This window comes from Cervus elaphus, chromosome 19 (genome assembly GCF_910594005.1).
Source record: "Cervus elaphus chromosome 19, mCerEla1.1, whole genome shotgun sequence".
In the NCBI taxonomy this organism is placed as follows: Eukaryota; Metazoa; Chordata; class Mammalia; order Artiodactyla; family Cervidae; genus Cervus; species Cervus elaphus.
Genome location: NC_057833.1, coordinates 37,163,785 through 37,191,075, shown reverse-complemented (window position 1 = coordinate 37,191,075; position 27,291 = coordinate 37,163,785). Strand labels below are relative to the sequence as shown.

Genomic DNA, 27,291 nt, shown 5'->3' with positions numbered 1-27,291 from the left:
GGACTTGGGGTTTGAACCCAGTCACCTTGGCCGTGGAGCCCATGTGCTGGGCCCTTTGCCTCCTCCTGTAGCCCTTCCCACTCTCAGGACCTTGGGGGCTGAGCCAGGAGGCACACAGTGGGCGAGCCGCAGGGCACAGGGTCCCCTTTCTGTCCCTGACCCAGCGGACACCTTCCCCTTCCTCATCCAGACGCTGCCAGGCTTCTCCCTCCCTCCCGCTGTTCTGAGCCCCCCACCCCAGCACACACACACACACCCATGCACAAACACACACACGCAATCTTTCTGTAGACATCTCAGTGCTTGGATTTGGCCATTGCTGCCTCTGTGTTTAATCAGGAATCTAGGCTAGCTCTTCCTGCCTTCACAAAAGATAACTTATCTTTTAAAGTGACTTTTGTAGACAGCTAATCTCATCAACTGTGTGTGCATTCTACTAATTTAACTCTCTACATAATTGTATTGCCAAGTTCTAGAAAGCATCTCATTGTAGCATCTTACAGATGCTGACTACACACACTTTTATTCTGCAATTAACTTTAATTTACCATCTCGTCCTCATTACATTTCAATCACTGGGAACTGGTAATGCCTTTAACCCTTGGGGTCCCACTCCGATTCTGTGCTGAATGAAGGGGTAAGATGGGACCTTAGGACTCAGGCTTGGTGGGATGTGAGGGTCAAGGAGAAGCAATCAGAAGTCAGAATTCTTCAGAAACCAGGCAGATGAGAGTATATGCCTGCATATGCATGGTGTTTTTCTGTTCGTGTTTTGGAATTTTCCTAGTTTTCAAAGAACGAGTTGATGATTACTTATACACTCAGAAACAAACCCTGTAAGCTGGAAGATACCGAGTCCCAGGACAGTCATTGCAGATGGAGCCTGACGTTGCTGGAGGTTTGAGGGAGGGAGTGGGGATCCCCCGAGTCCGGCAGCTTCCCACCTGCTCCCCTGCCTGGGGGAGGGGCTGCTGAAAGCTGGGCTGCGGACTGTGTGTCCTGGAACCACCTGGCCTCCCCAGGGACGGACCCCAGTCAGGCCTCCACCCGTGACTAGAAGGGATTTGAGCCCTTGGGTTAGAGAGGGGATTCGTTTCTCATTGTTGTCCTCAGTTGCCAGCCCGAAACTGTGTGTGTAGATTTGGAGACGGCAGATCAGAAGGTCTCTGGTGGGACATTTCAGTCCTCTCTGATGACGAGCCATCACCTAGTGTGCATGCATCCCAGAGGATTCATGCCCAGATCTGGACCGTCACTGCAGGATGATGGCAGAAAGTGCAGCAGCGTGGATCCTCGAAGCCACACAGCATCTGAAGGGGAATTTAGCAAGGCATTTCCACAGACACCATCTCACCTGCCAAACCCAGCTCCTGTGTGTGCCAGGTGGGACAGGATAACTTCACGAGTTCATGGCTGAGGCATCCCAAAGCTAAGTTGACAGTAAAGGCAGGTGAGTCGCTCATAATTTGCAGGTAGGTAGCAGGTCCAGAGCTTGGTCCAAACATCCAAATCCAGCTGGTGTTAGCCCTCACTGGTTAAGCCCCTGCAGTCACGCCTGCCCTCTCCTGCTGCTCTCCCTTACCCACCTCTCTCCTCCCTACATCTAGCCTACCCCACCCCTCCCCAGCCCTGGCTCTAGGCAGGGGCATCCAGGAGCCACAGCCCAGCCTCTGGGCATCACCTCATGCACCCTTGTCTACTGCTCTAGCTTTCTGCCCAGCCTGGCTTGACCTGGATTTGGCAGAGACCCAGACACTGCTTCGGGCTAGGGAGTGGCCCACCCTGGATCTAAGAACCCCCTTTGGAATTGGCCTCAGATCTTAGTGCTTCAAGACTTCCCTGGTAGCTCAGACAGTAAAGCCTCTGCCTACACTGTGGGAGACCCGGGTTTGATCCCTGGGTTGGGAAGATCCTCTGGAGAAGGAAATGGCAACCCACTCCAGTACTCTTGCCTGGAAAATCCCACGGACTGAGTAGCCTGGTAGGCTATAGTCCATGGGGTCACAAAGAGCCGGACTCGACTGAGTGACTTCACTTCACTTCAAAGCCAAGCCAAGAGTACATGTTAAGGTAAACCTAGAAAAAAAATTTTTTTTAACTTAGCACTTTAGGTATTAGTGGCTTCTACCTCCTTTTGCTCCCAGCCTCACTGAAGTGGGGCCTTGGATTCCAGCTGCTTCCTGTGGTAAGCACCAGCCCTCACCTACCTCAGGCTTGCCTCTGGGGGGCAGCCGACCCCAGGGGACCGTGGCCCCTGACTCTGATGACCCAGCCGTGAACAAGGAAGAGCCCTGTGTAGTAGACTAAGGGTTTCTGCCCCTGTGTTTAGAGTCTGCCTGTGTGAACTAATGCCAAAATTCATCAAGCAAATGTAGGTATACCATGTTCCGGCAGGAGACCTTGGAAGAACCACAGGTGTAACCACGTGGTGCTCTCAGAGGCCATGCAGTGAGGTCTGGAACCACTGGAAGGACCCAGGGCTGGGGTTCTGTGGTACGCCTAGAGGGTGGGCTTCCTGAGGCCACGTGGGATTCATAGGGATCTTCAGAGCCTGCTTTTGCTGAGAATCTTATCGACTATTGGGTGGTGACTGTAGCTTGATGTAGGAGCTGCACAGAATGTGGGAAGGACTGGAGTTTGCCAAGGAGCAAAGGCCCCAGTGAACATGGATGGGGCCTTGAGTGGGCATCTCTGTAGGTCGCCGGGAGATCAGCACATGATCAGGGGGTGCAACTAGAATTCTCTGGGGGTCCTGGAGAGGTCAGTTCTTCCCCAGGGGATTTAGCCTCACCCCACCTAGCTCAAGAGTCACAGGCAGGCAGTGAATTCCTAGTGCTGCAGTGTTTACTGAATCAAACAGGACAGCACGTGGACCCCAGTCAGCCTGATAGAGGACAGAGGCCTCAGAAAGGGAGCAAGGTCGGCGGCGGGGAGGAGGCAGGGAGGAGAAAGGGAGGAAGTTGACTGGAAGTCAGGAAGTCACTGTTGCTGGTGGAGGTGGATTGGGGGAATATTGAAGAATGATGGACCGACTCATTCGTGTACAGAAGAGAGGCTGGGCTGGCAAACCATGAGGTCCTCCAGGTTCCTAGGGGCTGGGATCTGGCCCTCCAAGATTATCGGCACCAAATTCTGACCTTTGAGATGGATGTGGCATAGAGTTCTGAGGGAACAGACGTCAGGTAGGAACAGGGGCTACTGGCTTTGTTCCTGAAGCTGGAGACATTCGTTTATTCACACAGGCAGGAATATACTCAAAAATCTGTTAATTACACCTGCCCTCTGACCCTGAAAAATCACTCTTAAGTTTAGACCCAACAGAAATGCATACATACGTCCACCACAAAGAAAGACAGTACTGGAAACAGTCCAATCATCCATTAACAATAGAATGGATAGGTTATTGTGTATTCATACAGTGGAACACTCCTTTGCAATGAGAATAAACAACATGGATAAATCTCACAGACATTTTTACTCATTGGAGTTAAAAAAAAAAAAAGCCACTTCCAAAAGAGTAAATATACTTTATTTATATGAAGTTCAAAACAGGCAAAAGTATGGTTTTATATTGCATGGTGGTGGCTAGCTTTGGGGTGGGGGGTGATGAACAGAATTCAGGGGACATCTGGGCGCTGGCCATTTCTGTTTGCTTGATCTGGGTGCTGGTTATACAGGTGTGTGTATTTCATGGATTAATCCAGCTTTGTACATGTGGTTTGTGAACATTTGTCCATAAAAAGTTTACCTTAAAAAGAGACTTAAAAGATCGCTGCAGCCAGTCTGCTTTCAGCACTGTTACTATGAAAGATGGCAGGAGTGGACCAGACACAGTCGTGTGCCCTCAGGCAGATAGGAGGCAGATAGGACAACACCCAAGTGGGGAAACAAGGTGAGTCAAACTGCCACTTCCCTGGGGAAGTGGGAAAGGCTTCAGAAAGTATTGGTGTGTGGAGGGGCTGGTGGCAGGATGATGGCCACCAATGCCCCAGAGAGGAGGGGCCGCTGGACGAACCCTCTGATGAATCAGAGCCGCCCCTTGGGGCCCAGCGGGGCTGACTACCCACAGACTCCCCAAGGTCATGGAGTCCTCCCTGGACTACCCGGAGGACAACACACCAGGCCTTTCCTGCGGCTGGGCAGGCGTCACAGGCACCTCATTCTGGAGATGCACTTTTGGAAAAACATTTTCAGTGGGGAAAGCCGAGTGGAAACATACTGCTTCTAAAAGGATCCCCAAAGCTCTGAATTATTTATTCACTGACGCATTCATCATTGATGAGGCTCCTGTTGGCTTTCCTCTTCCACAAACACCTTCCCTCCCCATCTCAGCATGGTGGGCTGTGGTTGGTAATATGTTGCCTTTACAAAGCATCTCCCACACATCATCTGGACCTTTGTTGCAGAGGGAGCAGATGTATCTTTGCTTTTCAGAGGCCTGTGAGGGACCCCCTGACCGGCAGCCCAGGGCTGTCTCCATCAGTCCATTCTGCCTCCCGTGGGGAATTGGGTGAGACTCCATCTGCCACCCCTGCCACCACGGCAGGAGGGAGGGGGCACTCTGCTGAACCTGGGAGCTGAGTAACCATTTTCAGATGGTCCTTTCAAATACTCTGGAGAAGGAAATGGCAACCCACTCCAGTATTCTTTCCTGGAGAATTCCATGGACAGAGGAGCCTTGTGGGCTACAGTCCATGGGGTCACAAAGATTCAGACACGACTGAGCGGCTAACTTTCAGATACTCACTGTTTACCAGGTGCAAAGAAGAAATGAGCTGTTACGGACACTGCTGCGTTTTGGCCAATCAGAACCCCTCCTTTCTTCTCTCAGGACCCCGATTTCCTTTCAGAGGACCCCCTGCCTTCCCCTGGGGCAGATGGGAGGAGCCGGCTCAGCCCAGGTACGTGCCCTCCCCAAACGGTAGCTTATGGGTGCCTGGAGCCTGCCTCCCCCAGATCCTTCCTCCGGCCACCTGTCACAGCCCAGGGACGGGCACGTGACTGCAAGAGCAGCTGGGGCTCTGACTGGGCTGGATCGCGTGCTGAGGGCTGCTGTTTCGCACCCCTGGGAGCACCGCCCGCCCGACCTGCAGTGAGCTTCCCTGGCCCCATCCGCAGGACCACGGCTGCCGACTGAGCCTGAATGTATCTCGAGAGAAGTCTCCCCTGAGGAACTGCTCTGAAGTGGGGCCCGACGTCACTGCAGACTAGGACACGCGCTCAGTGCCAGGAGAGGGGATGGACTGAGCCCAGCTCAGGCCGGCAGGGCCCAGGGCCCAGCCCTGGGGTTGGTTTCTCATCTACCCTCAGATGAGACAGGAGGCATGACCTGGGTATAAAGCTGCTGGCCTTTGTTCAGTGGTTTTGTGACTCGAATGACAAGGAACTCTTGGGGCTGATATTTCAGGGAAGGGCTGGAGGAGAGCCGTGATGGTGTTTACTGGTCCTGGTGTGCAGTTTACTAACTGCTCGGGTGTGCAGTGAACTAACTGCCTTGGCTCCTTCGAGTATAGACTGAGGAAGGGCAACAAGTGCTGCGTTTTGCTTTGAGATTGTCGAGCTCCTTTGGCTTTGATCTTAGACTCATCAAGAAATCAAGAAACCCTCTGATACGGAATTTGTGGAGTGACATCACTGGCTCTGGAATCAGTTCTGAGTTCAGATCTGTGATCTGCCACTTTTTGTGTGTTGCCTTGGTTAAATTTTCCCCACGTGTAAGCCTCAGCTCTCTTGTCCGTAGTATGGGATTGAGACCCTTGTGCGTCTGATTGTTGGTCTTGTACTGCTGCTCCATGCCCCCCAGTGTGGCCTCCTCGCACCCCCCGTGCCGCTGCCTCGAAGGAGTTCTATGCTAAGAGCGCAGCTCACACATCTGGGCAGTGCGGCACGGGTCTGCGCTGCACTTCGTGTCCTCAGGCATGGGTTCATTTAGTCTTTATTTTATAAAGAAACTGAAGCTGAGAGAGGTGAACTGACTTGCTCAGGATCACAGCCAGAATGTGGCAGAAGCAGGATTTCTGTTAGCAGTTCTATGTAGTTCCTACATCGATTTCCTGGGGGTTCTGGAGGATTAGAAAGGGCCCGGCATGATGCCTGGCACCTGCAGTGCAGGGGTGGAGGGTTACCGGGGTGGTAGGAGCTGTGAGCGTCGGGCTTGGAGCTGGACTGGAGCACTTGCCTGCTGGTGCCTGTGCTCTCCGGCTCTGGGAGCCTGGCTGGCCCTGAGTCTGTGGGGTGGACGCCTAGTCTCTGCCTGTGTGGTGTGCTCTCCTGAGGTGGTTGGCTCAATGATGTACAAAGTTCTTGGGCCAAGAAATGTGAACATCCTGCTCTGGCAGACCGGGCCCTGGCCGAGGAGTGCCTGGGTGTCTGGTGGTCTGGATGGAGCCTGTGACGCAGCTGCTTATGGAATAAAGGCAGGGCTGCCCCAGTCAGGGCCCTTGACTTTGAGCTAACAGAACTGAATTGTGGCCACAAAGGTTCTGAATGTCCTTTGTGACTTGGTAGAGGGAGAGTGAGATAGTCAGTAGGCCTGCAGGGCATGAACGGGAGGCATTTATTGTTACAAATGGCAGATGTCAGATGTTACACTCAAATGGGTTTCAATACAAACATGAGGAAAGGGAGGTGCCCCAGCCCCCACAGGCCCTTCATTCCCTCCAGCGCAGGTTTCCTTGATGCTGCAGCCCAGCGCCCACTGTCCCTCTGGCAGCAGAGGCAACGGCACCCCATGCTAACCACCAGCAGGAGAAGAGGGGCTGGGGTGGCCATGGACCGGGCTGCCGCCTGTAGAGCTCTGCCTTTTCTCCACTCTTGGGGGAAAGAGTCCCAACAGACAAAAACGCATATCCTTAAATAACTGCATGGAGGTACATCGTGTTCATTTGCTTAATAAGCAAAACAAAATCAGTCTGGTGCCCAGGCTGCAACAACATCAGGAGGGCCAGAGTCTCTGCGCCTGGGGGCGTGGAGTCCTCGGTGACCCCTCCCCTTGCTGGCCTGTCTCTGGGCTCCAGGCCCAGGAAAGACTTCAGTCCTCGGTCACTGGGGGAGGAATGAGCTGCAGCTGGAAGTTCTCCTTCTGGAAGATGCTGTTGAAGGCGGGGCCACTCTGGGAGCCTCCAAACGGCCTGCAGCTCTCGCTGCTGCGATTCTGGGAGAGTTCTGTGAGGAGGGCCAGCTGCAGAGGAGGGGACACAGTCAGTGGGGGCTGGAGGTAAGACCAGGCATGAACCCCACATCTGCATCTAGCTAACCACCACGGTGACTCTGCACATGTTCACGTCCTCTGGTAAGGCCTAAATTTTCTCCTTTAACGAGGAGGAGGCTGGACGTGGTCAGTCTCACAGGCACGTCACACTGTGATGCTTTCTGACATGGCAAAGTGTCTGAGCCTCTCTCACGCTGTGTACCTCTGCAGAGGGCACGTGACCCTGTTGCCCAGCTCTCTTCTTAGTGGCTTTCCTCAGAGTAAGTGGTGATCTCTAGCTCTGTCTTGCCTTCATGATCCAGATAGCTCCCGATGGACACCCGAGCTGCCACTTCAAACTCAGGGCCTCCAGGGACACTCAAGGATGCCACCTTCTCTTCTAAGTGCCCTCCCTGCTCCCCGGTGTTCACCAGTGACACCCTCCCCCTGTTACAGGCTCAGACCTGCCAGGGAAGGCAGACTGTGGATCTAGCCCGCCGGGAAGATTAGGTACAGAGCCTGATGACCTAGTCCCGAGATGCCCTTGACGTCAGAGGAGAGTGGAGTGCCACACCTGGAATTTACCTGGAGAGACAGCAGCTGTGAGGACCGAGCCGTCTCCTACAGCAGCGCAAGCCTCCCGGTGCCAGGACTTCCCACAGCCCCAGGAAACCACCCCCAGTGCCCACTAGGCTACTGGATCATGCCTCTAGGTCTTTTACATGAAGTGTGTCTGATCCTCCACAACCACCTTCTGGGTAAAAAACCCAGAGCCCTGAGAAGTGAAGTAACTGGGTCACCCCAGGGGTGAGTGGTAGCCTGGGATTCAAGCTCCAGTCCCTCGGTCCCTGCTCGGCTGCCGAGCTACCTGCGGTTCTGCCTCCCCTGGAGATGACGTCTGTCACCTGCTCTCTTCCCACCTCCCCCAGGTTGTCTTGTCTTTTACTGCCCTCCGACCTCTGATAAGGGTTCTTTCCTCACCTAGGTGATAGTGGCAGGAGAATTACATGTGTCTGTCCTGTTGAAAACTCACTGCAGTGGCTGTGGTAACTGGGGAGACATCTGAAGAGCCTTGGTTCACAGTGCCGATTTACCTAAAATACTCCAGCACCTGGCCCTGCTCAGGCAGGCTGTGGTCCAAGGCAGAGTCCCAAACCAGGCTCCCTGCAGGGACTCCCACTGCTGTCGAGCAGGTTACAGAGGGGGGTCCCGCGCTCTGCACAAGCCCCACCTACGCCACTTCCCATCTTCTGTAACCCTCTGGGCTGCCACCAGCCTATGGCATTCTCTGCAAGGACTACTGCATAAACACGAAGTTCTTTCACATTCACACACTGAAGTGAAAGAATCAATCACAAAAATATTTTTTGTTTTCCACTTCTGTACCTTAAGTGTTCTGTAAATTGATGGGTCCCAAATAGTGGCTCAGTAGTTTGAAACAGAACTTCCTGAGAATCAAAGGCCCAGAAACCCCACTCCCAGGGCAGAGCCGGGCTTGGGAAGGGGCAAGGTGAGGCCAGGTCAGTGGACCTCCTGGAAGAAAAGCCTCTGTCCAGACCAGCTCTCAGAGATGGAACACTGTTTTTCCTTTGGGCTGCCACCACCCTAGCAGGTGTGTGGGGAATGGGAAGAGGGAGCACAGCACAAAAACAAGAGCCCAGAGACAGTCTGTGCAAACTCAAGGAAAGCGTGGGGAAGAAATCTGGCCTGACTAGAATTTACGTGTGACTGGGGGCGAGGAGGAGCTGGCTGAGTTTGACTCCATCTGCAGGGGCTGGAGAGCCAGGAACGTGTTATAAGCCAGGGGGGTAACAGGACTTTGGGGCTTGGAGATGGTGCCCTACAAGCAGCAGAACCCCTAGAGAAGGGACAGAAGACCTGCAGTGACCTCTGTGAGCTGGGAGAAAAGGCGAGAAACAGACAGGAGATCGCCCTGTGGAGCGGGTGGGCTGGGAAGGATGAGCCCAGGGTGCTGGCGGTGACTGGATGACAGACGAATGCCACACAGAGACAGAGTGTTGTGGCTTGACTGCCAGTAGCCCTCTAAACATGTATTCTTCTTTTACAGTTACAGGATTCAATAGTTTTAGGGCTTTTGGAATCAAGACCAGTTTCCCTAGTCTCCACTGCAGTTAGGTCACGTGTCTAAGTACTGGACAAAGAAGGTAAGTGGAAGTGGTGTATACAGTTTCTAGGAACTATCCTTAAATAGAGGGCTTATGAACTTCTTCCTTTTCTTCCACCTTGCTAACAGGAATGCAGATATGATGGTTGGAGCTGGGGCAACCATGTTGAACCATGTGAGTATAATCCATATATTAGAGATGATAGACCCACAAAGTAGAAGAAATCTACAGAGAGAGATTAATGGAATGTGCCCTGGGGTCCCTGCATTTGCAATTCTATCTTGGTTAAGCCACTACAATTTGGCATTTATCTTTCATGGCCAAAACAAATTCAACCAACGCAAATGTACAACAGAGTCTGGGGCTTAGGGCAGACATGACAGTCATCAGTAAAAACAAAGGCTCCCAGGTGAGGGACTGGGCTTATGCCTGCTTTCTCTGGAGGCAGTACAAACACAGAAGCCCTCCTGTGTCCTCAGCCCAGGGTAAGTAAGAGACAGAGATCTTTCCACTTCTTCTGCATCCTTTGCCAAGTTCTCAGGGCTCCACACACCATGACAGGGATGCCAGGGCACCTTACAGCCTGAGGAGGAGGCTGGATTGAGGACCTGGGACACTGCGTTACCAAAGAGTAATTATAAACAGGGAAATGAAAATTTAGATAACCACATGAACATTACCCTGGAACTTCCTCGGTAGAGATGGCAGAGCTGATCAAATGCTTGGATTTGCTGTGGATCCAGAACAGGTTCTGAGGTTGCCTGAGAAATCAGAAACAGTAGGATTAATAACATCCAAGGGCAGCCTCCATGGAACATGATGCAGTGCTTCCTTCATGCAGAAGAAAACCCACACTACCAGGAATCAATGAGCTACTTTACTGAATATTTATTACAAGTGGCTGCAACCCCCTCAGGCCCTTAGTGCCAGCTCTAGCTGACAACCTCCCTAAGGCTTCTCCCTGTAGCCTCAGTGTTTCCATACTTAGGAGCTTCCTTTGGGGTGTCTTGGTTCCTCTTTGCCTTTACTATGGAGAATTTAGCTCCACCCAACCTTGCACCCCCATATCCAGCACTGAATACAGCCAGTAAAGATGCCCCTTCTTTGTGCTGGTGGCGGGGATATGTTACAAATGAAAAATTATGTCATTTCCTTGCCTTATTGTAAAGCTGGTAGCTACCCAAGGGACTGAGATTTTAGTCTGCTTTTGGGAGAGGGAGAAGTCTAACTTGCTTCTCCAGCAGTTTCACCTTGTCCCACTGGTTACTGTGCCAACACCGTGGTCCTGCTCTCTGTGGATCCAACCCAGCTCACAGCTGGAGGAAGAAATGGGATCCTGGCAGAGGCCGCTGTGTAGGCTTTGGAGTCAGAGGTGACCTGAAATACAAGTTCTAAACTAACCTGCTGGGTGACCCTTAGGCAAGTCCCTTCTCTGACTTGTGAGAGAGGAAAATGCTTCCTTATGGGCTTACTGAATATTAAAATTAGATGAAATCCTTATATAAAATGTCTTTTATCTGCTTGGTCTCCCCTATAAGGGCTCAGTATATGCTGGTTTTTATTACTACAATTCAGAGCATCCTCAGTTAAATGATGGTGTGTTTCAACAAGGAAGGTGTCGACATGAGCGCCCATCCCTGAGAGCTGAGCGAGGGCTCTGGGACTGAAGGGCTGCAGATGGGGGTCTGAAGACCTGTTGAGGCAGGAACAGGGGAGGCAGAGAACAAGTAACACCACTCGGAACTGTTAGCATGTGCTGAGCATTTCCTGTTTGCTCTTTGAATGAGCTCGCTGAACCCTCATAACGACTCTAGGAGGAAGGTGCTGCCATGTCTATCCCTTCCCAACCCCTAAGGATTTGAACTTTCAAAAGCATTACAGTGTTAAGAGGTTATATAAACTTGTGTTCTAGGAATGACTTTGCTTCTTTTCTTCAAAATTTTCCCACCCTTAGGGGGAAGAACCCTAAGCACTAAGACAGAATGGAAATAAGCGGCACCCCTGAATAAACCACGCTCGTGAGTGTGAAAGAGCTTCACAGCTTCATCTTCTGTGAAAGGATGTGTTTCAAGATCGGGAGAGCAGCTGACAGTAAGGACGCTCACAGCACCCGGGCTTGTGGGATCCCGCTGTGCTGTCCTGGAGACCAGCCCAGGCCCCAGGTGCCTTAACTCTTCCTGATGCTCTCAGTGACATGGGGGTGGCAGAGGTTGGCCCATGGGAATCCCAAGCCAGGCAGCCAGAAAGAGAGGAGGATAGCCCACAGGGGCCCCACTTTTCATTCTAGACTCACACCTCTGGGTCTCCAGACACATGGAGAGATTACTCTGTACTCTGAGAATGTTCCAACTTGCCTTGACACTTTAAGAAACACTTCTCAATTTAATTTGGTAGAAAAACGATCCTGTATCTTGGAGAGAAATTGTGTGTAGTATCACACTTCAGTTTATACTAAGTAAGATGCACAGGGGTGTTCCAAGCTAAAGATGATCTGAAGGTTTGAAAAATACTGCAAACCAAGCTCAAACAAGCAGGAAGAGAAAAACACATAAATACTTTTGAGAGACTTAACAATGGAAAACATGGTCCTGCCCCGATTTTCCACATCCCTCCAGTACTGCTGGCATGAACTGGGGAGCAGGACTGGTTATGGATGTCATCTGCCTCTCATTGGCCACTCAGCACCTCAGCAGTGGGGCCTGCCATCACCATAGTCCATATGACAAGGGACCAAACCACCCTGACCTTACTTTTGCTGATTCCGTGGTTACTCCATGGTAAAGTTTAGAGGACGGTCTAAGTGGAACAAAGTCAGGAATGGACTAGGTAAGGTGGTGCTGGGTTGGGGTGTTAAAGTGGTTGATTAAAAAAAGGTTGTAAAAGCCAAGCTGGAAATTGAGAAAGTGACGAGAGCAAGAAAAAGATCTCATGAAATACACTGCTGTGCTTCTTATGAAAATGTAGATGATGAGCCACTGAAGAAATGCCCATCAAACCCCGTGCTGAGAAAACTGTATTGGACACAATTACTAGTTGTATAGACTTTCTGCCAATTGTGTTTTCTGTTTTGCTTTTGTCACAAGAGAATGCAAAGCTAAGTGGTCAGCTACGTAAGACTAGCCGCTGTACAGGACGTAGTGGCAACCAGATTAGGTTTTACATTATTTTCCAGAGGCAAAACCTAGGTTTCTGCATTTGTTTCATCATTGGATGTACTTTGGAAGCCCAATCATTTTGTGAAAGCGAAGGTCACGTGAGCTCAGAAGCAGAGAAGGCACGTGGCACACTCACAGATCACTCGCGACAGTGACGAGCCGAAAGCGTCTCCTCTAAGGTTAGGGACGAGACAAGGATGTCCACTCTCACTACTTTTATTCAACATAGTTTTGAAAGTCCTGGCCATGGCACTCAGAGAAGAAAAAGAAAAGGACTCCACACTGGAAACGGAGTGGAGCCCTCATTGTTTGCAGGTGATGTGATGCTATACATAGAAAACCCTAAGGTCGCTGCCAGAAAACCACTAGGCTCATCAATGAATCTGATAAGGTTGCAGGATACAAAATTAATACACAGAAATCTCTTGCATTCCTATACACTAACAATGAAAGAGAAATTAAGGAAACAATCCCATTGGCCATCACATCAAAAAAAAAAAAAAAATATCCAAGCATAAACCTACCTGAGGAGGCAAATAACCTCTACTCTGAAAACTCTAAGACGCTGATAAAAGTACTGAAAGATAACACAAACAGAAAGATATACCATGTACTTGGATTGGAACAATCAACACTCAAAATGAGTATACTACCCAAGGCAATCTGCAGATTCAATGCAATCCCTATCAAATTACTAATGGCATTTTATACAGAACTAGAACAAAAATTTTTTAATCTGTATGGAAACACAAAAGGCCCTGAATTATTCCTTAAAAAAATAATAACAGAACTACCATATGATCCAGCAATCCCACCCAAGGGCATATATCTGGAGAAAACCGTAATTCAAAAAGATACATGCACCTCAGTGTTCATTGCAGCATTCTAGCTAAGACATAGAATGTCTAAATGTTCATCAACAGAAGAATGGATAAAGATGTAAGTACATGTAACAGTGGAATATTATTCAGCTATTAAAAAAGAACAAAATATACCATTTGCAGCAACATGGATGGACCTAGAGATTTTCATAGTTAGTGAAGTCAGAGAAAGGTAAATATATCACTTATATATGGAATCTAATTTAAAAAATGATACAAGTGAACTTACAAAACAGAAATAGACTACCATTTCAAAAAACAAACTTATGGTCACCAAAGGGGAAATGTGGAAGGGAGGGATAAATTAGGACTTTCAGATTAACATATCCACAGTACTATATATAAAATAGATAACCAACAAGGACCCCTACTGTCCATGGAGTTGCAAAGAGTTGGACACGACTTAGTTACTGAACAACAATAAGAAGAAAGACCTACTGTAGATAGCACAGGGAACTCTACTCAATATTCCATAATAACCTGTATGGAAAAGAATGTGAAGAAGAATGAATATATGGAATGTATAACTGGATCATTTTGCTCTACACCTGAAAGTAACACAACATTGTAAATTGTACTCCCATAAAATTATTTTTTAAAGTAGAAAATGGTACTGTTAAAAATAGCATCATGCCTTTGCCCCCAGGAAGCACTACATAGTTGATGAGTCTATTCCAGGCACATAATAAACTCCTCTGGGAGTTTGCTCACTGAGGCAGCAAGTGTAGGAGTCTCAAATGCTGGTCCAACTCATGTTTTCTGATCTAGCTCTTCTTCAGTATTAATGTGTGTAAGAACCACAGAGAGATCTCATTAAAATGCAGATTCTGGTTAGAAGGTGTGGGGTGGAGTCCGAGCCCCCAGGCAACACTTGGATTAGCACCGCTAACCTGCACCCAGAACCCTCAGCACAGCTGGACTTCCTGCCCTCACCCCGCCGTAAGGGAAACAGGACCCGCTCAGCTTATGGGCATTTGCCTTCTTCCCATTCAACTATACCACATCAACCAAACAACCAGCATTTCTCTTTTTCTAAGGTGTCCCAATTAGGTATGTTTTCAACATTCATTGAGTTCACTTTCATCTTAGCAACCCTTAGGTATAGTAAGAAAATTTAATGTTTCTGCCACATGGTTTACTACATTTAATTGCAAGCCCTACACCTACCTCAGAGAAGGCAATGGCAACCCACTCCAGTACTTTTGCCTGGAATTTCCCATGGACGGAGGAGCCTGGTAGGCTGCAGTCCATGGGGTCGCTAAGAGTTGGACACAACTGAAGTGACTTAGCAGCAGCAGCAACACCTACCTACTTTACCATGTAAGTTAACACGATTGTGTAAATTGAGGAGAAAAAGGCTATGAGACCTGCCCAGCAGGAATCAAAAATTCACAATCAAGGGTCATGTCAAGAGCCTCTCCTTATAAACCCTAGTCCCCCCTCTCCTGGAGAGAAAAGCTGGAGTAATAAATAGGTAAGTGTGCACACAAGCACATACCCAGAACCATAATTTCAAACATGATATACCAATGCAGGGTGGCACTGAGTCCTGGGCTTGTCATCATATTCTGCTCGAGGCCCCACACTCCTTGGAGATACCTAGGGAAGGGATTTTCCAGTGACATCCTTCAGAAACTGAAGAGTGTGGTGGTTCCATGGGTATGAAATAACTGAAGGTGACAGATCCTTTCTGATAGCACAGGCCATCATCCTGAACAAGCCAGATAATGAACAAAGGCGCCACAGCCACAGCTTGGGGCCACCCTGGAACCCTTTGGAAGCAGAGCTGCTGCAGGATGGAGATGCCCTGTTCCTGGCCAGGCTGTGCTGTCTCTGTGGAAGTCTGTCTGAGAACAGATCATCTGAGGAGACAGCAGAGCTCTCTGTAGATGGGCTTGGGACCCAGCAGGTGCTCACCTGCCTTAAAATCTTGCCAGGAACAAGACAGTTTTAAAAAAAAGAGGAAGCATTCAGGGAATGACTAATACCTCATGAAGGTGAGGATTTCTGTCTGCTTCTCCGTGGGTCGATGGATCCAGCAGTGAGGTGGGGTAAGGAGGAGGGGCAGGACAGGGCCCTGGGAGGGGCTCGTCCACAGAGTCCTCTTCAGCTGGTTTATGCCCCACCCTGTGCAGGCTCATCCCCTCTAACCACCTCATGAATGGGGAGCCAGTTCTCTGGTTCAGGTATTTTTGGGACCTCTGCTATATTAGCACCTGGGGTGTAAAGATGAGTCAATCAAGAGGAGCTTAACATCTCACAGATTCTGGGACATGAGAAATCCGTAAGATTATTTCATTTTCTCCAGTGTTGATAAGCAAAACATGAGAGATTACTGAGGTATAATAACCATATACACCATATTTACCAGGGCAGCCTCGTTTGAAACAACGCTCTCACATTATCTACCTACATTGTCAAAATGTCCCTGAAATTACACCATTCTGGGGTCCAGATTACACTCTTGCACACATGAGACATGAAGGCTCAGCTCTGGTCCTCTCTCTGAGCACTTCTGTCAATAAATAAGGAGCCACGTGGCTGGTCCATAAGTATACTGTGCTCCCTGTAACTGTCTGTCTACCTGTCTCCCTGTTAGCCTATGAACTTGAATACCAGAACTACTTCTTACTCATCCTTCATTCCCAGTGCTCTGCAGCCAGCAAATGTTCAACAAACATTTGCTGAACATCCCACATCCTTCTTTACTCTGAGCTGTCCATCTTAGGAATCAGAGCGGGCAGCAGCTTGCTCTCCTTGGACCATTGTGAAATCACTGGCATTGTCTTCCTATTTCTAAGAACTTGGATTTTGTAAAGATTCTTTGTGACTTCTGGCATGTTTAGCCTGTATCTCAGTGAAATATCTATTTCATTTTATTTAATTCACTTTAGGGGAAGGATTATTTCTCAAATGTTAGAAAATACCAACCCTTTTAAGAAGGAAGAGAAATCTACCAAACCAGTGGGACTTGTGGATAAAAGCCACTTTCTGTTGTTGCTCTGGCATATCCTGTGCTGGACCCTCCATCGCATGTGACCACAGCCTGCCCGTGACACTGCAGCGGCTAGCAGACAAAAGCCTGGGCTCTAGAGCCTGCCTGCCTGTGCCGACACCCCAGCATCCCCATCACTGGCACCACAGTTGCTGGCAAGTTACCTGTTCTCTCTGAGCTAGGGTTTCTATGAGCACAGAGGAAACAGCTGCCCCACATAACGTGGCTGAGAAGAGTAAGGGGTACACAGTAGACGCCTAGGACTCTGCGAGTCCTCACTAGCTGGAGGCACAGGAGGGCCTCCCAATTTACACACAATACTGGTCATGTGTACCCAGTCCTAACGTGGCCACTGAACACAGAAAGAGACGTCAGAGCACAGTGCAGACAAGACTGGCCACTCTGGCAATGACAGGGATGGTGGATGCTGCAGGAGAGAGAGAAGGGACAGTGGGGGGAAGCCTTGAGCAAGAAGCGCCCCAAGGAGAGGGTGCTGTCTCCCACTCATGGTGCCCAGCACTTGGCCCGGCACAGAACAGCTATGAAATGACTATCCTCTGATCAAACCAATGGAGGTGTGGGAAGGGTGAGCAGATTTTCTACTTCTTATGCAGTCACTGAGGCGTTTCTAAACCACCTGGAACCTGCAAAGCACGACGGGGAATGCAGGGTGTGACTTCACACAGTCCTGGCTCCACCTGGATTCCGTGATGACTAGTGAGCAGTTCTGGCTGAGTTATTTAGCTTCTTTCAGCTTCTTTAGCTGCAAAACACTACTCTCCAGAATTGTGAGGATCACACTGACGTGGGTCCGGCACCTTTTTGATGGTCAGTAAATGGCCGTGACTGCTGTGCCTGTGTTATGTCTGTGCCTGGGGGAAGCGTCTGGAAGGCACAGCACTGGACTGAGAAGCTGGGAACTTGAGCGCTAATCTGGCCACAGGTCCCTGTATAACCTGAGCAGGTCCCACCGCGCTGCTGGGTCTGTGTTCTGATCTGTCAAAGGGCAGTGCTACCAGGGCCACACTGCTACCTGGGTGCTGGGAGACTACAGGCGTTTGGGGCACAAAGGCTGAAGGTAGTGGTGTTTACTGAAGCTAATCAGGGATCTTACTGCAGCATTAGAAGCAACTTGGGCAACCAACTAGGGGCGCTGTCACAAAGACCCATGATAGGGCTGAAGAGAAACAGTAGATTCAGCCTAAAATGCTGTACAGAGAAACTGATTTGCTAAATTAATGCCATGCTCCAAAGAAACATGGGAGCGCCAAATCTGAGCACAATCTCAGTTTGTGCTTCACGGGGCTTTATCCTTAAACATAAAGCACCACACCTTGACCGTCTAACCCAGCAGGTACAGAACTGATCAGGAGTGATTCTCCAATTGGGAGAGAAAGATACTATCTGCTAGAGCAAATTTCTTTCCTCCCATGTAATGAAGTCCAGTGACAAGAGCTGAAAATTAAACTAGCTGAACATAAGGAGGAAGAAGCAATGACAGCCCCGGACATGCCCTTGTAACACTCTGCATTAAAGTAAATCCGGTGGAAAACAAGGCCCTGATGATCTGGGAGAGCCCCAGGGAGAGGGATGCAGGGCAGAGAGAGTGTGCTAGCCCATTTCAAAGCTCAGTGCCTCCCAGATGGGTGGAAGTGAGCGCTGTAATTACATCTGCTGCAAGGAAGAAAACAAACCAGGGCTTCCGGGATTCACAGGCCTTGTAAGCACATCAAGCTTGATACAGGAAACAACTCTGATTGCTGCCACCCCAAAGGCTGAGTTCCTAGGAATATGGATGATAACACCGGGCATTCTGGATATGCAGCCTGTCCGACACGCAGACAGAGATACTCACAGGAGATTGAGCTCTGCCTGTTCATGTCTTATTCTTCACAGTAAACAAGGCCCTGAAATCAAAATCCCAGCATCCCCATTCTTAATTGTCTTCCCACATGAGAAGGCTGAGCCTAGAATGTAGAGAGATGTTGGTTCTTGGTCTAATTTTGTGATATGATTGTCTCCTCTGCACTCCAGGAGCCTTCTGCTGGCGGTTCTGTAATTTGCTGGTGGGGATGGGGGCAGAGTTGGAGCAGAGCGGACGGAATGAGAGTCATATTTCCCACTTTCTCCTGTCTTGGCCTCGCTATCAAGTCTTTATTTCTTACACAGTTAAGACTTTTGCTACCACCTAAGCTGTTTCAAGGGGGGCTTCTCAGATGGCGCTACTGGTAAAGAATCCACTTGCCAATGAAGGAGACATAAGGGATGCAGGGGTTTGATCCCTGGGTCCGGAAGGTCCCCTGCAGGAGGCATGTCAGTCCACTCCAGTGTTCTTGCCTGGAGAAACCCATGGACAGAGGAGCCTGGGGGGATACAGTCCATAGGGTCGCAAAGATTCAGACATGACTAAAGTGACTTAGCACACACACACACACACACAAGCTGTTTCAAACTAGAGGTCCTTAATATTTAACCCTTTTGCCTAAAGTGAAACTGACTTCAGAGATAGGAGTGAAGCCATACTTCCTGCTCCACCTGCAAACAGAAAACACCTTTCCTAAAATTCCCACCCACAAGGCAGTTTGTTTTCACACAGAACCTGGCCTCTCACCTTCATTTCCCAATGCCGCAAAACTCTCAATGAGCTCACAATTAATAATGAATTAGGTGAAGAAATAAAAAATTAAGCTGGCACATTGCTAAGCTGACTGGAGACAGGAGGGAAACACCTGGCAGAACACCTCCTAAGGAGACTTCTCTTAGAACCAGTTGTGAGGGAAGAAAGTGTGTGAGGCTGGGCATGGAAATCATGAAAGACTGACTGAAAAATATCCATTAAAATACCCCACGATCTACAAGACCACAACTGAAAAGAAACAGTACAGTGACTTTTCACGGCAGAGGAAGAAAATGCTGGTTTAAGTTTTCTATGATGTGAAAAAGGAGTAACCACCACTGCAGCAGCTAACAGTTACGGAGCACGTGATTACTGTGTGCCAGCGTGCTCTGAGCCCTGAACTTGTATTATCTCACCTCATCTAATCATCAGACACCCCAGGAGGTTGGTTCTTTCGTCACCCTCATCTTACATTTGAAGGAACTAAGGTCCTGGGTGCAGGAGGTGCCCAAGGTCACAGTGGTTGGTGGCACAGACCGGATCCTGAACTGGGCAATCCAGGCCCAGGGGTCTCCTCCACTTGCCATGCTCTTGGTATTGGCCTGGAAAAAGCCTGACAGTCACTTCCAAGGGACCCAGAAGGTTTTACCCACACTAGGTACAAATAGCTCATGTAGCTCAATATCAAACAAATAACCCAATCAAAACACGGGTAAAAGATCTATTTATTTATCTTTGGCACCTGGACTGGGACTTGAACCCTGGGCTCTCTGATGCTCTACCAGCTAAGCTACCTGGGCAGGCAAAAGATCTAAACAGACATTTCTCCAAAGAAGACATACAGATGGGCAAAAACCACTTGAAGAGATGCTCAACATCACTAATTATTACAGAAATGCCAATCAAAACTATGATGAGGTATCATCTCACACTGGTCAGAATGGGCATCATCAAAAAATCTACAAAACAATAAATGCTGGAGAGGGTGTGGAGAAAAGAGAACTCTCCTACAGCACTGGTGGGTATGTAAATTGATACAGTCATTATGGACAACAGTATGGAGGGTCCTTAAAACACTAAAAACAGAACTACCATATGACCCAGCAATCCCACTCCTTGGAATGTATTTGGAGAAAACCATAATCTGAAGATACATGCACCCCAATGTTAATGGCAGCAGCACCACTTACAATAGCCAGGACATGAAAGCAAGCTAAATTTCCATCAACAGAGGAATGGATAAAGGATATTATTCAACAATATTGTAAAGTAATTAGCCTCCAATTAAAATAAATAAATTTTTAAAAAGAATATTACTCAGCCATAAAAAGGAACGAAACTGAATCATTTGTAGAGATGTGGATGGTCCTAGAGACTGTCATACAGACTGAAGTAAGTCATAAAGAGGGAAACAAATACTGTAACACTGACATATATATGTGGAATCTAGGAAAATGGTACAGATTATCTTATTTGCAAAACAGAAACAGACACAGAGGTAGAGAACAAATGTATAAATACCAAGGGAGAGAGGAAGGTGGGATGCATTAGGAGACTGGGATTGATGCATATACACTGCTGATACTATAACTAATGAGAACTGACTGTTACGGCACAGGGAGCTCTACTCAATGCTCTGTGGTAACCCAGATGGGAAGGAAATTTAAAAGAGAGGAGACATATGTATATGTATAGCTGATTCACTCTGCTGTGTAGCACATTATAAAGCAACTATACTCCAATAAAAATTAATAAAAAAGTGTATATGTACATACAATGGAATATTATTCAGCCATTAAAAAACAATGACATTGGCAGCAATATGGATGGATCTAGAGATTGTCATACTCAGTGAAATAAGTCAGACACAGAAAGACAAATATCATATGATATCGCTTATATGTGCAATCTAAAAAATGGGAACAAATGAACTTATTTACAAAACAGAAATAGTTACGAATGTAGATAACAGACATATGGTTACGCGGGGACAAAGGAGGGAGGGATAAACTGGGAGACTGGGGTTGACACATAAACACTACCATACATAAAATAGATGCCTAATAAAAATCTGCCGTATAGCACCAGGACCTCTACTCAGCACTCTGTAATAGCCTATATGGGAAAAGAATCTTAAAAAAAAAAAAAGTGGATGTGTGCCTAACGAGTCACTCTGTGTACACCTGAAACTAACACAACGCTGTGAATCAACTGTACTCCAATGAACATTAAAAAAAAGCAGCGCACTAGGACCAGAGGGGCCAGTACCTGAGCCGTGCTCTTGAAACACTGATGGCCTCACCTTCTTCAGGAGATCCTTCACTGTTCTGTTTTCTAGTTAAAACAACATCCTATCAGGCCTCTAAGGTCTCAGCAAAAAGCCCAGGAGACAGCAGGGCAGACGAACACCCTCTGCAGCTGTTGGTGTCACGCCTGCAGTGCACCGCGGAGGGCTGGGCTGCAGAGGTCCTGTGAGAACCAGCAGTGCTGAGGAACGCGCTGGGGTCCTGCAGGGAGACACCTCACGCGTGGTGAGAAGGCAGTTTTATGCACACATCAGGTCATGAGTGTGTTCTGCCAGCACAGAAAAAACTCTGAGCGTGGCTGACACTAATCCATCGTGTTGATACCATTGAGGTCAGCTATCTACAAAATAGAAACCTGCATAACCTTCCTCACATGAGGGGAGTGGACGGCAGGGAAGAAGGGGAGGAGAAGGAAGAAACATTTCCTGTCATCTATTTCAGTCTCTGGCCTTATTCTACTACTTTTGTGTCTGATGCGTATATTAACCCAACAGGTAGAGTTGAGTGTCTGATTTACATGGGAGGAGGTTCAGACATGTTAAAATACAACTTGTAAGGGGAGCCCCTGACAACAGGTCTAATCCTAAGGCCACTCTCCACGTTAGTAATAACACGAGGTGCTCTGAGTGTGAAGGTGTCAGCGACTTTCAGAGGAGAGCCTGAGCTGGGGGTGAACCGGGGGACTGAGGATCCCTGGGGGCTGAGGATCCCTGCGGGCTGAGGATCCTGGGGGGCTGAGGATCCCTGTAGGCTGAGGATCCCGGGGGGCTGAGGATCCCGGGGGCTGAGGATCCCTGCGGGCTGAGGATCCCGGGGGGCTGAGGATCCCGGGGGGCTGAGGATCCCGGGGGGCTGAGGATCCCTGCGGGCTGAGGATCCCGGGGGGCTGAGGATCCCTGCGGGCTGAGGATCCTGGGGGGCTGAGGATCCCTAACAGGGATTATCATTATTATAGAGCCATCTTAGTGTAATGGGAAGCTCAGACTCCCAAGCCCATTAAAAAATAATTGCTGGGTGTTGCCACCCCCATGTCATGGAGGCATTATCTAGAGTTGGCATTATATGGAGATGTCAGGACACAGACCAGGACCACTGGTAACTAGAAACGAAAAATGAAAGTACCAGGAAATGCAGTGGATGACAACTAGGCTGGGACCCCCAACCTCCTTCCTTTCTGGGGGCACTGTCCTATGCAAACTTTCATTCTTGCTACATGGTATATTATGGTCCCTCCATTCTTGCTTTTTCTTTCTGTCAGGAAAAGAAAATCTAAAAGAATCCACAAAGACTTATTCTTATGGGAAGCAGAGTTACAAAGAAAAGCTCCTGAGTGGGGTGGCATTTTCTGTTAAGTCAGAAATCCCCCTTTGTCTTATTAAAAAATCAAAACAGGGAATTCATATATGTAATTAAGGCTTCCTACCCTTTGATTATCTAACTGATTACTGTCTACTTAAGAGGAAAGTCAAACGATTATCTTGATGGATGCTGCTGTGGGGTAGCAATTAGGACAAAGCCCTCTTCCGAAGGCAGGGTCCTTAATGATTTCCTATCAGAGTCCTGATTGCTGACACATTATAAATTCCAGTATTCCTGCCCATTTTAACTGGATAAAATGATTACCTGATAACAAGAGGAGTAAAGAGTCAACTGGAAAAGCAAGTTTAACCCTAACATTATATAGCCAAAGCCAATTCAAGTTAACAATGTAATTACAAACCTAAGGAAAAAGAACACGTGCACTGTGGTTGTACCTATTTCTTTTAGACACCAATTTGCTGTCTGCCAAGAAAGAAAGAGATTGTGGACCATTTCTCTTTTTAGCTGTTGGTTGTTGGGAGATGGAGGGTAGGAAGTGAAGTGAGAAGAAGAAAGTTAAGATAAAGGTACTATATTAAGCTATTGTAACTGAGGGAAAAAAGCAGCAAACCGGAGAGTTCCAAATCTTGCCATTATAAAGCAATATTGCTGAACCAGAGTAGCTCTGCCAACATTAGTGGGTACAAAATCAGCCATATATATATATATATATATATATATATATATATAAAATCAGTTATTTCCAAATTTGGGACAAAAGGCAGAGCCGGCCTGCAATCCTCGCCAGAAGGGAGATCCACCAAAGGTGTCTTGTGACTGCCCTGGGTTCTACCTGGATGCACTTTCTGGACGGCAGCACAGGGATGGAGAGGCCAAGGGGAGAGCGGCAGTCTTGCTGAGGATCCCTGAGGGCTGAGGATCCCGGGGGGCTGAGGATCCCTGGGGGCTGAGGATCCCTGCGGGCTGAGGATCCTGGGGGGCTGAGGATCCCTGCGGGCTGAGGATCCCGGGGGGGCTGAGGATCCCTGCGGGATGAGGATCCTGGGGGGCTATCCTTTCCTTTAAATCTTTAAGCATATTTATATGTTTTAAATTCCTTGTCTGCTAACCCAGTATTTGTCATCTCTGAGTCTGTTTCTATCAACTTCTTTCCCAGTTAGAAGTCACATTGTCATGTTCCACATATCTGGAAACTTTTGATTCTATACTCATCATTGTGGATGACGTGTTATCATCTGGATTTTGTTGTCTTCCTTTAGAGACTTTTGAGTTCTGAGTTTTTGTTCAGACTTTTTGTTCTGATAGGTTATTAATTTACTGTTAAATCAGCTACATATTTTTGAGGCTTGCTTTTAAGCTTTGTTTGGCCAGGTCTAGAATATCCCTGATCCTAATACATGGCTTTTATTTATTTATTTATTTATTGGTCTCAGTGGACCCAGGTGTTCATCAAGGCCTTTTCATTTAGAAGTTAGTATCCCCATGTCTTCCAGCACTCTGTACCCTCCAGAAGCTCCACTTATCTCACAGCAATTGAAAGCTGCTCCCCAGCAGTTTTTCTCTGACAGGCCTCTGGAGTCTTGCCTGCAAATGTGCAGCTGAGTAATCGGTCAGAAGCTTCACTCACTTTACTTTGTGCTTAGTCCTGTCCTGCTCTTGGTGACCCTCTGCTTAAGGGGACTCCTACGTAGTCCTGGAGCTCCTTCTCAATTCAGCGTCCTCCTTTTCAAAATTCTACCCATTGCCCAGCCCCAGGCTCCTTATGATTATACAGTGGAAGTGACAAATAGATTCAAGGGATTAGATCTGATAGAGTGCCTAAAGAACTATGGATGGAGGTTTGTAACATTGTACAGGAGGAGGTGATCAAAACTATTCCCAAGAAAAAGAAATGCAACAAGGCAAAGGGCTGTCTGAGGAGGCTTTAGAAATAACTGAGAAAAGAGAAGTGAAAGGCAAAGGAGAAAAGGAATGATATATCCATCTAAATGCAGAGTTCCACAGAATAGCAAGGAGAGATAAGAAAGCCTTCCTAAGTGAACAATGCAAAGAAATAGAGGAAAACAACAGAATGGGAAATACTAGAAATCTCTTCCAAGAAAATTAGAGATACCAAGGGAACATTTCATGCAAAGATGGGCACAATAAAGGACAGAAACGGTATGGGCCTAACAGAAACAGAAGATATTAAGAAGAGGTGGCAAGAATATACAGAAGAACTATATGAAAAAGGTCTTAATGACCCAGACAACCACAGTGGTGTGATCACTCACTTAGAGCCAGACATCCTGGAATGTGAAGTCAAGTGGGCGTTAGGAAGCATTACTACAAACAAAGTTAGTGGAGGTGATGGAATTCCAGCTGAGCTATTTCAAATCCTAAAACTGCAGCACTCAATATGCCAGCAAATTTGGAAAACTCAACAGTGGCCACAGGACTGTTTTCATTCCAATTCCAAAGAAGAGCAATGCCAAAGAATGTTCAAACTACAGGTCTCATTTCACAGGCTAGCAAGGTAATGCTCAAAATCCTTCAAGCCAGGCTTCAACAGGACATGAACCAAGAACTTCCAGATGCACAAGCTGGATTTAGAAAAGACAGAGGAACCAGAGATCAAACTGCCAGCGTCTGCTGGATCATAGAAAAAGCAAGGGAATTCCAGAAAAACATCTATTTCTGCTTCATTGGCTACCTTACAGTCTTTGACTGTGTAGATCACAACTGTAGAAAATTCTTCAAGAGATGGGAATACCAGAGCACTTTACCTGTTTTCTGAAAAACCTGTATGCAGGTCAAGAAGCAACAGTTAGAACCAGATATGGAACAACAGACTGTTTCAAAATTGGGGAAGGAGTATGTCAAGGCTGTATTTTGTCACCCTGCTTATTTAACTTACATGCAGAATACATCATGCAAAATGCCAGGCTGGATGAATCATAAGCTGGAATCAAGACTGCTGGGAGACATATCAACAATCTCAGATATGCAGATGATACCACTCTAATTACAGAAAGTGAAGAGGAGCCTTTTGATGAGGGTGAAAGAGGAGAGAGAAACAGCTGGCTTGAAACTCAACATTCAAAAAACTAAGATCAAAGAATCCAGTCCCAATACTTCATGGCAAAAAGAAGGGGGAAAAGTGGAGTCAGGCTCCTAAATCACTGAGAGGGTGACTACAGCCATGAAATTCAAGATGCTTGCTCCTTGGAAGGAACATTATGAGAGACAAACCTAGACAGGGTATTAAAAAGCAGAGACATCATTTTGCTGGCAGAAGTTCATATAGTCAAAGCTGTGGTTTTTCCAGTAGTCATATACGGATGTGATAGTTGGACCATAAAGAAGGATAAATGCCAAATAGTTAATACTTTCGAATTACGATGCTGGAGAAGACTCTTGAGAGTCCCTTGGACTGCAAGGAGATCAGACCACTCAATCCTAAAGGAAATCAGTCCTGAATATTCATTGGAAGGACTGATGCTGAAGCTGAAGCTCCAATACTTAGGCCACTTGATGTGAAGAACTGACTCACTGGAAAAGACCCTGATGCTGGGAGGAGGAGAAGGGGATGAGAGAGGATGAGATAGTTGGATGGCATCACCATCTTGATGGACACGAGTTTGAGCAAGCTCTGGGAGTTGGTGATGGACAGGGAAGCCTGGCATGCTGCAGTCCATGGGGTCACAGAGTCGGACACAACTGAACAACTTGAATTGACTGAATATATTGGGTACATGTAAAACTTTTATCCTGGGAATCAAGGTGGATGTGTGGGGTAACAATTGAGGCAATGAGAAGGTGGGTTTCACTGTAATTATTACAGTAATGATTTTAATATCATTCAATTTCAACAAACTATCCTGTTTCAGATTCAGTTCAGTCTCTTGGTCATGTCCAACTCTTTGTGACTCCCTGTTTTACAAAGTGGAGGTTAAAAATTTTTGATTCAAGATTCCTCCTCTCCAAATGCTTTTCAGCTATTACTAAATTCTACTCAAGTATATTTTCATTTTGTTCTGTCACTCTCCATTATTTATTTTTGTCCTTTTTTGCTGTTTGCATATTGAAAATTACCTCAAAGCAGCTGAGGAGACAGGTGGGGTATAACATATTAAAAAAAAAAAAAGCCCACAACAAATAACAAGTTAGAAACTTAGGCCAGACACTGAAAACGATAGATGGTAGTTTATGCCAAGTACCAAATGAAATATGAATAAAAACTGCTATAAGAATTCAAAGGAAGAGGTCAAAGACATTTAAATTCAATGCTATGAACTGCAAGTGGGTTTCCTGATTATCTCCCTGGCCTATTCACTTTGCCACTATGCTACAGGTTTACCTCTCTCTCCAAACTCTCAACATGCCTCACTTCCTTCATATTCTCAACTGATTTCTCAGTGAACTAGAAAACGAGGAAGAAAACCTCTCCAAATGTTTGCCACCACAGCATTGTGGTGTTGTGGCCAAATGTTTGCCACAACACAGTATCCCAGGCAGAGTGGCCTCTGTGTTGTTCCCAGGTCACACCGGCACTCTCCTGCATCCAGACCTCTGCATCTGCTGTTGCTCCTGACTGGAACGCTCTTTCCACTCAGGCTCACATGAGTGAAAGTGAAAGTCGCTCAGTTGTGTCCGATTTTTTGCGACCTCATGGAATTCTCCAGGCCAGAATACTGGAGTAGGTAGCCTTTCCCTTTTCCAG

The 27,291-nt window shown here is 47.6% G+C and overlaps 1 protein-coding gene and 1 long non-coding RNA gene across 8 annotated transcripts in view; one reads left to right on the top strand and one right to left on the bottom strand.

Moving 5' to 3' along the window:
- Positions 1-1,933: 1,933 nt before the first annotated feature.
- Positions 1,934-13,225, top strand: LOC122675759. Of its 3 annotated transcripts, XR_006335337.1 has the most exons (4): positions 1,934-4,901; positions 7,646-9,354; positions 9,444-9,489; positions 11,270-13,225. It is a non-coding gene; the product is annotated as an uncharacterized LOC122675759 (long non-coding RNA). The 3 variants fall into 3 exon arrangements; XR_006335339.1 differs by having other exon boundaries at positions 1,934-3,892; positions 4,832-4,901; positions 7,646-13,225; XR_006335338.1 differs by having other exon boundaries at positions 1,934-3,892; positions 4,758-4,901; positions 7,646-13,225.
- The window catches only part of VPS8 (VPS8 subunit of CORVET complex), a 287,556-nt gene continuing 266,798 nt past the window's right edge, over positions 6,534-27,291 (bottom strand). For all 5 annotated transcript variants that reach the window (XM_043874824.1, XM_043874826.1, XM_043874823.1 and 2 more), the window contains 2 exons: positions 9,996-10,076; positions 6,534-7,180 (listed from right to left, as the gene is read on the bottom strand). In XM_043874824.1, the coding sequence (XP_043730759.1) occupies positions 7,031-7,180; positions 9,996-10,076 (231 nt within the window). In that variant the 3' untranslated portion in view covers positions 6,534-7,030. The remainder of the gene's footprint in view (positions 7,181-9,995; positions 10,077-27,291) is intronic.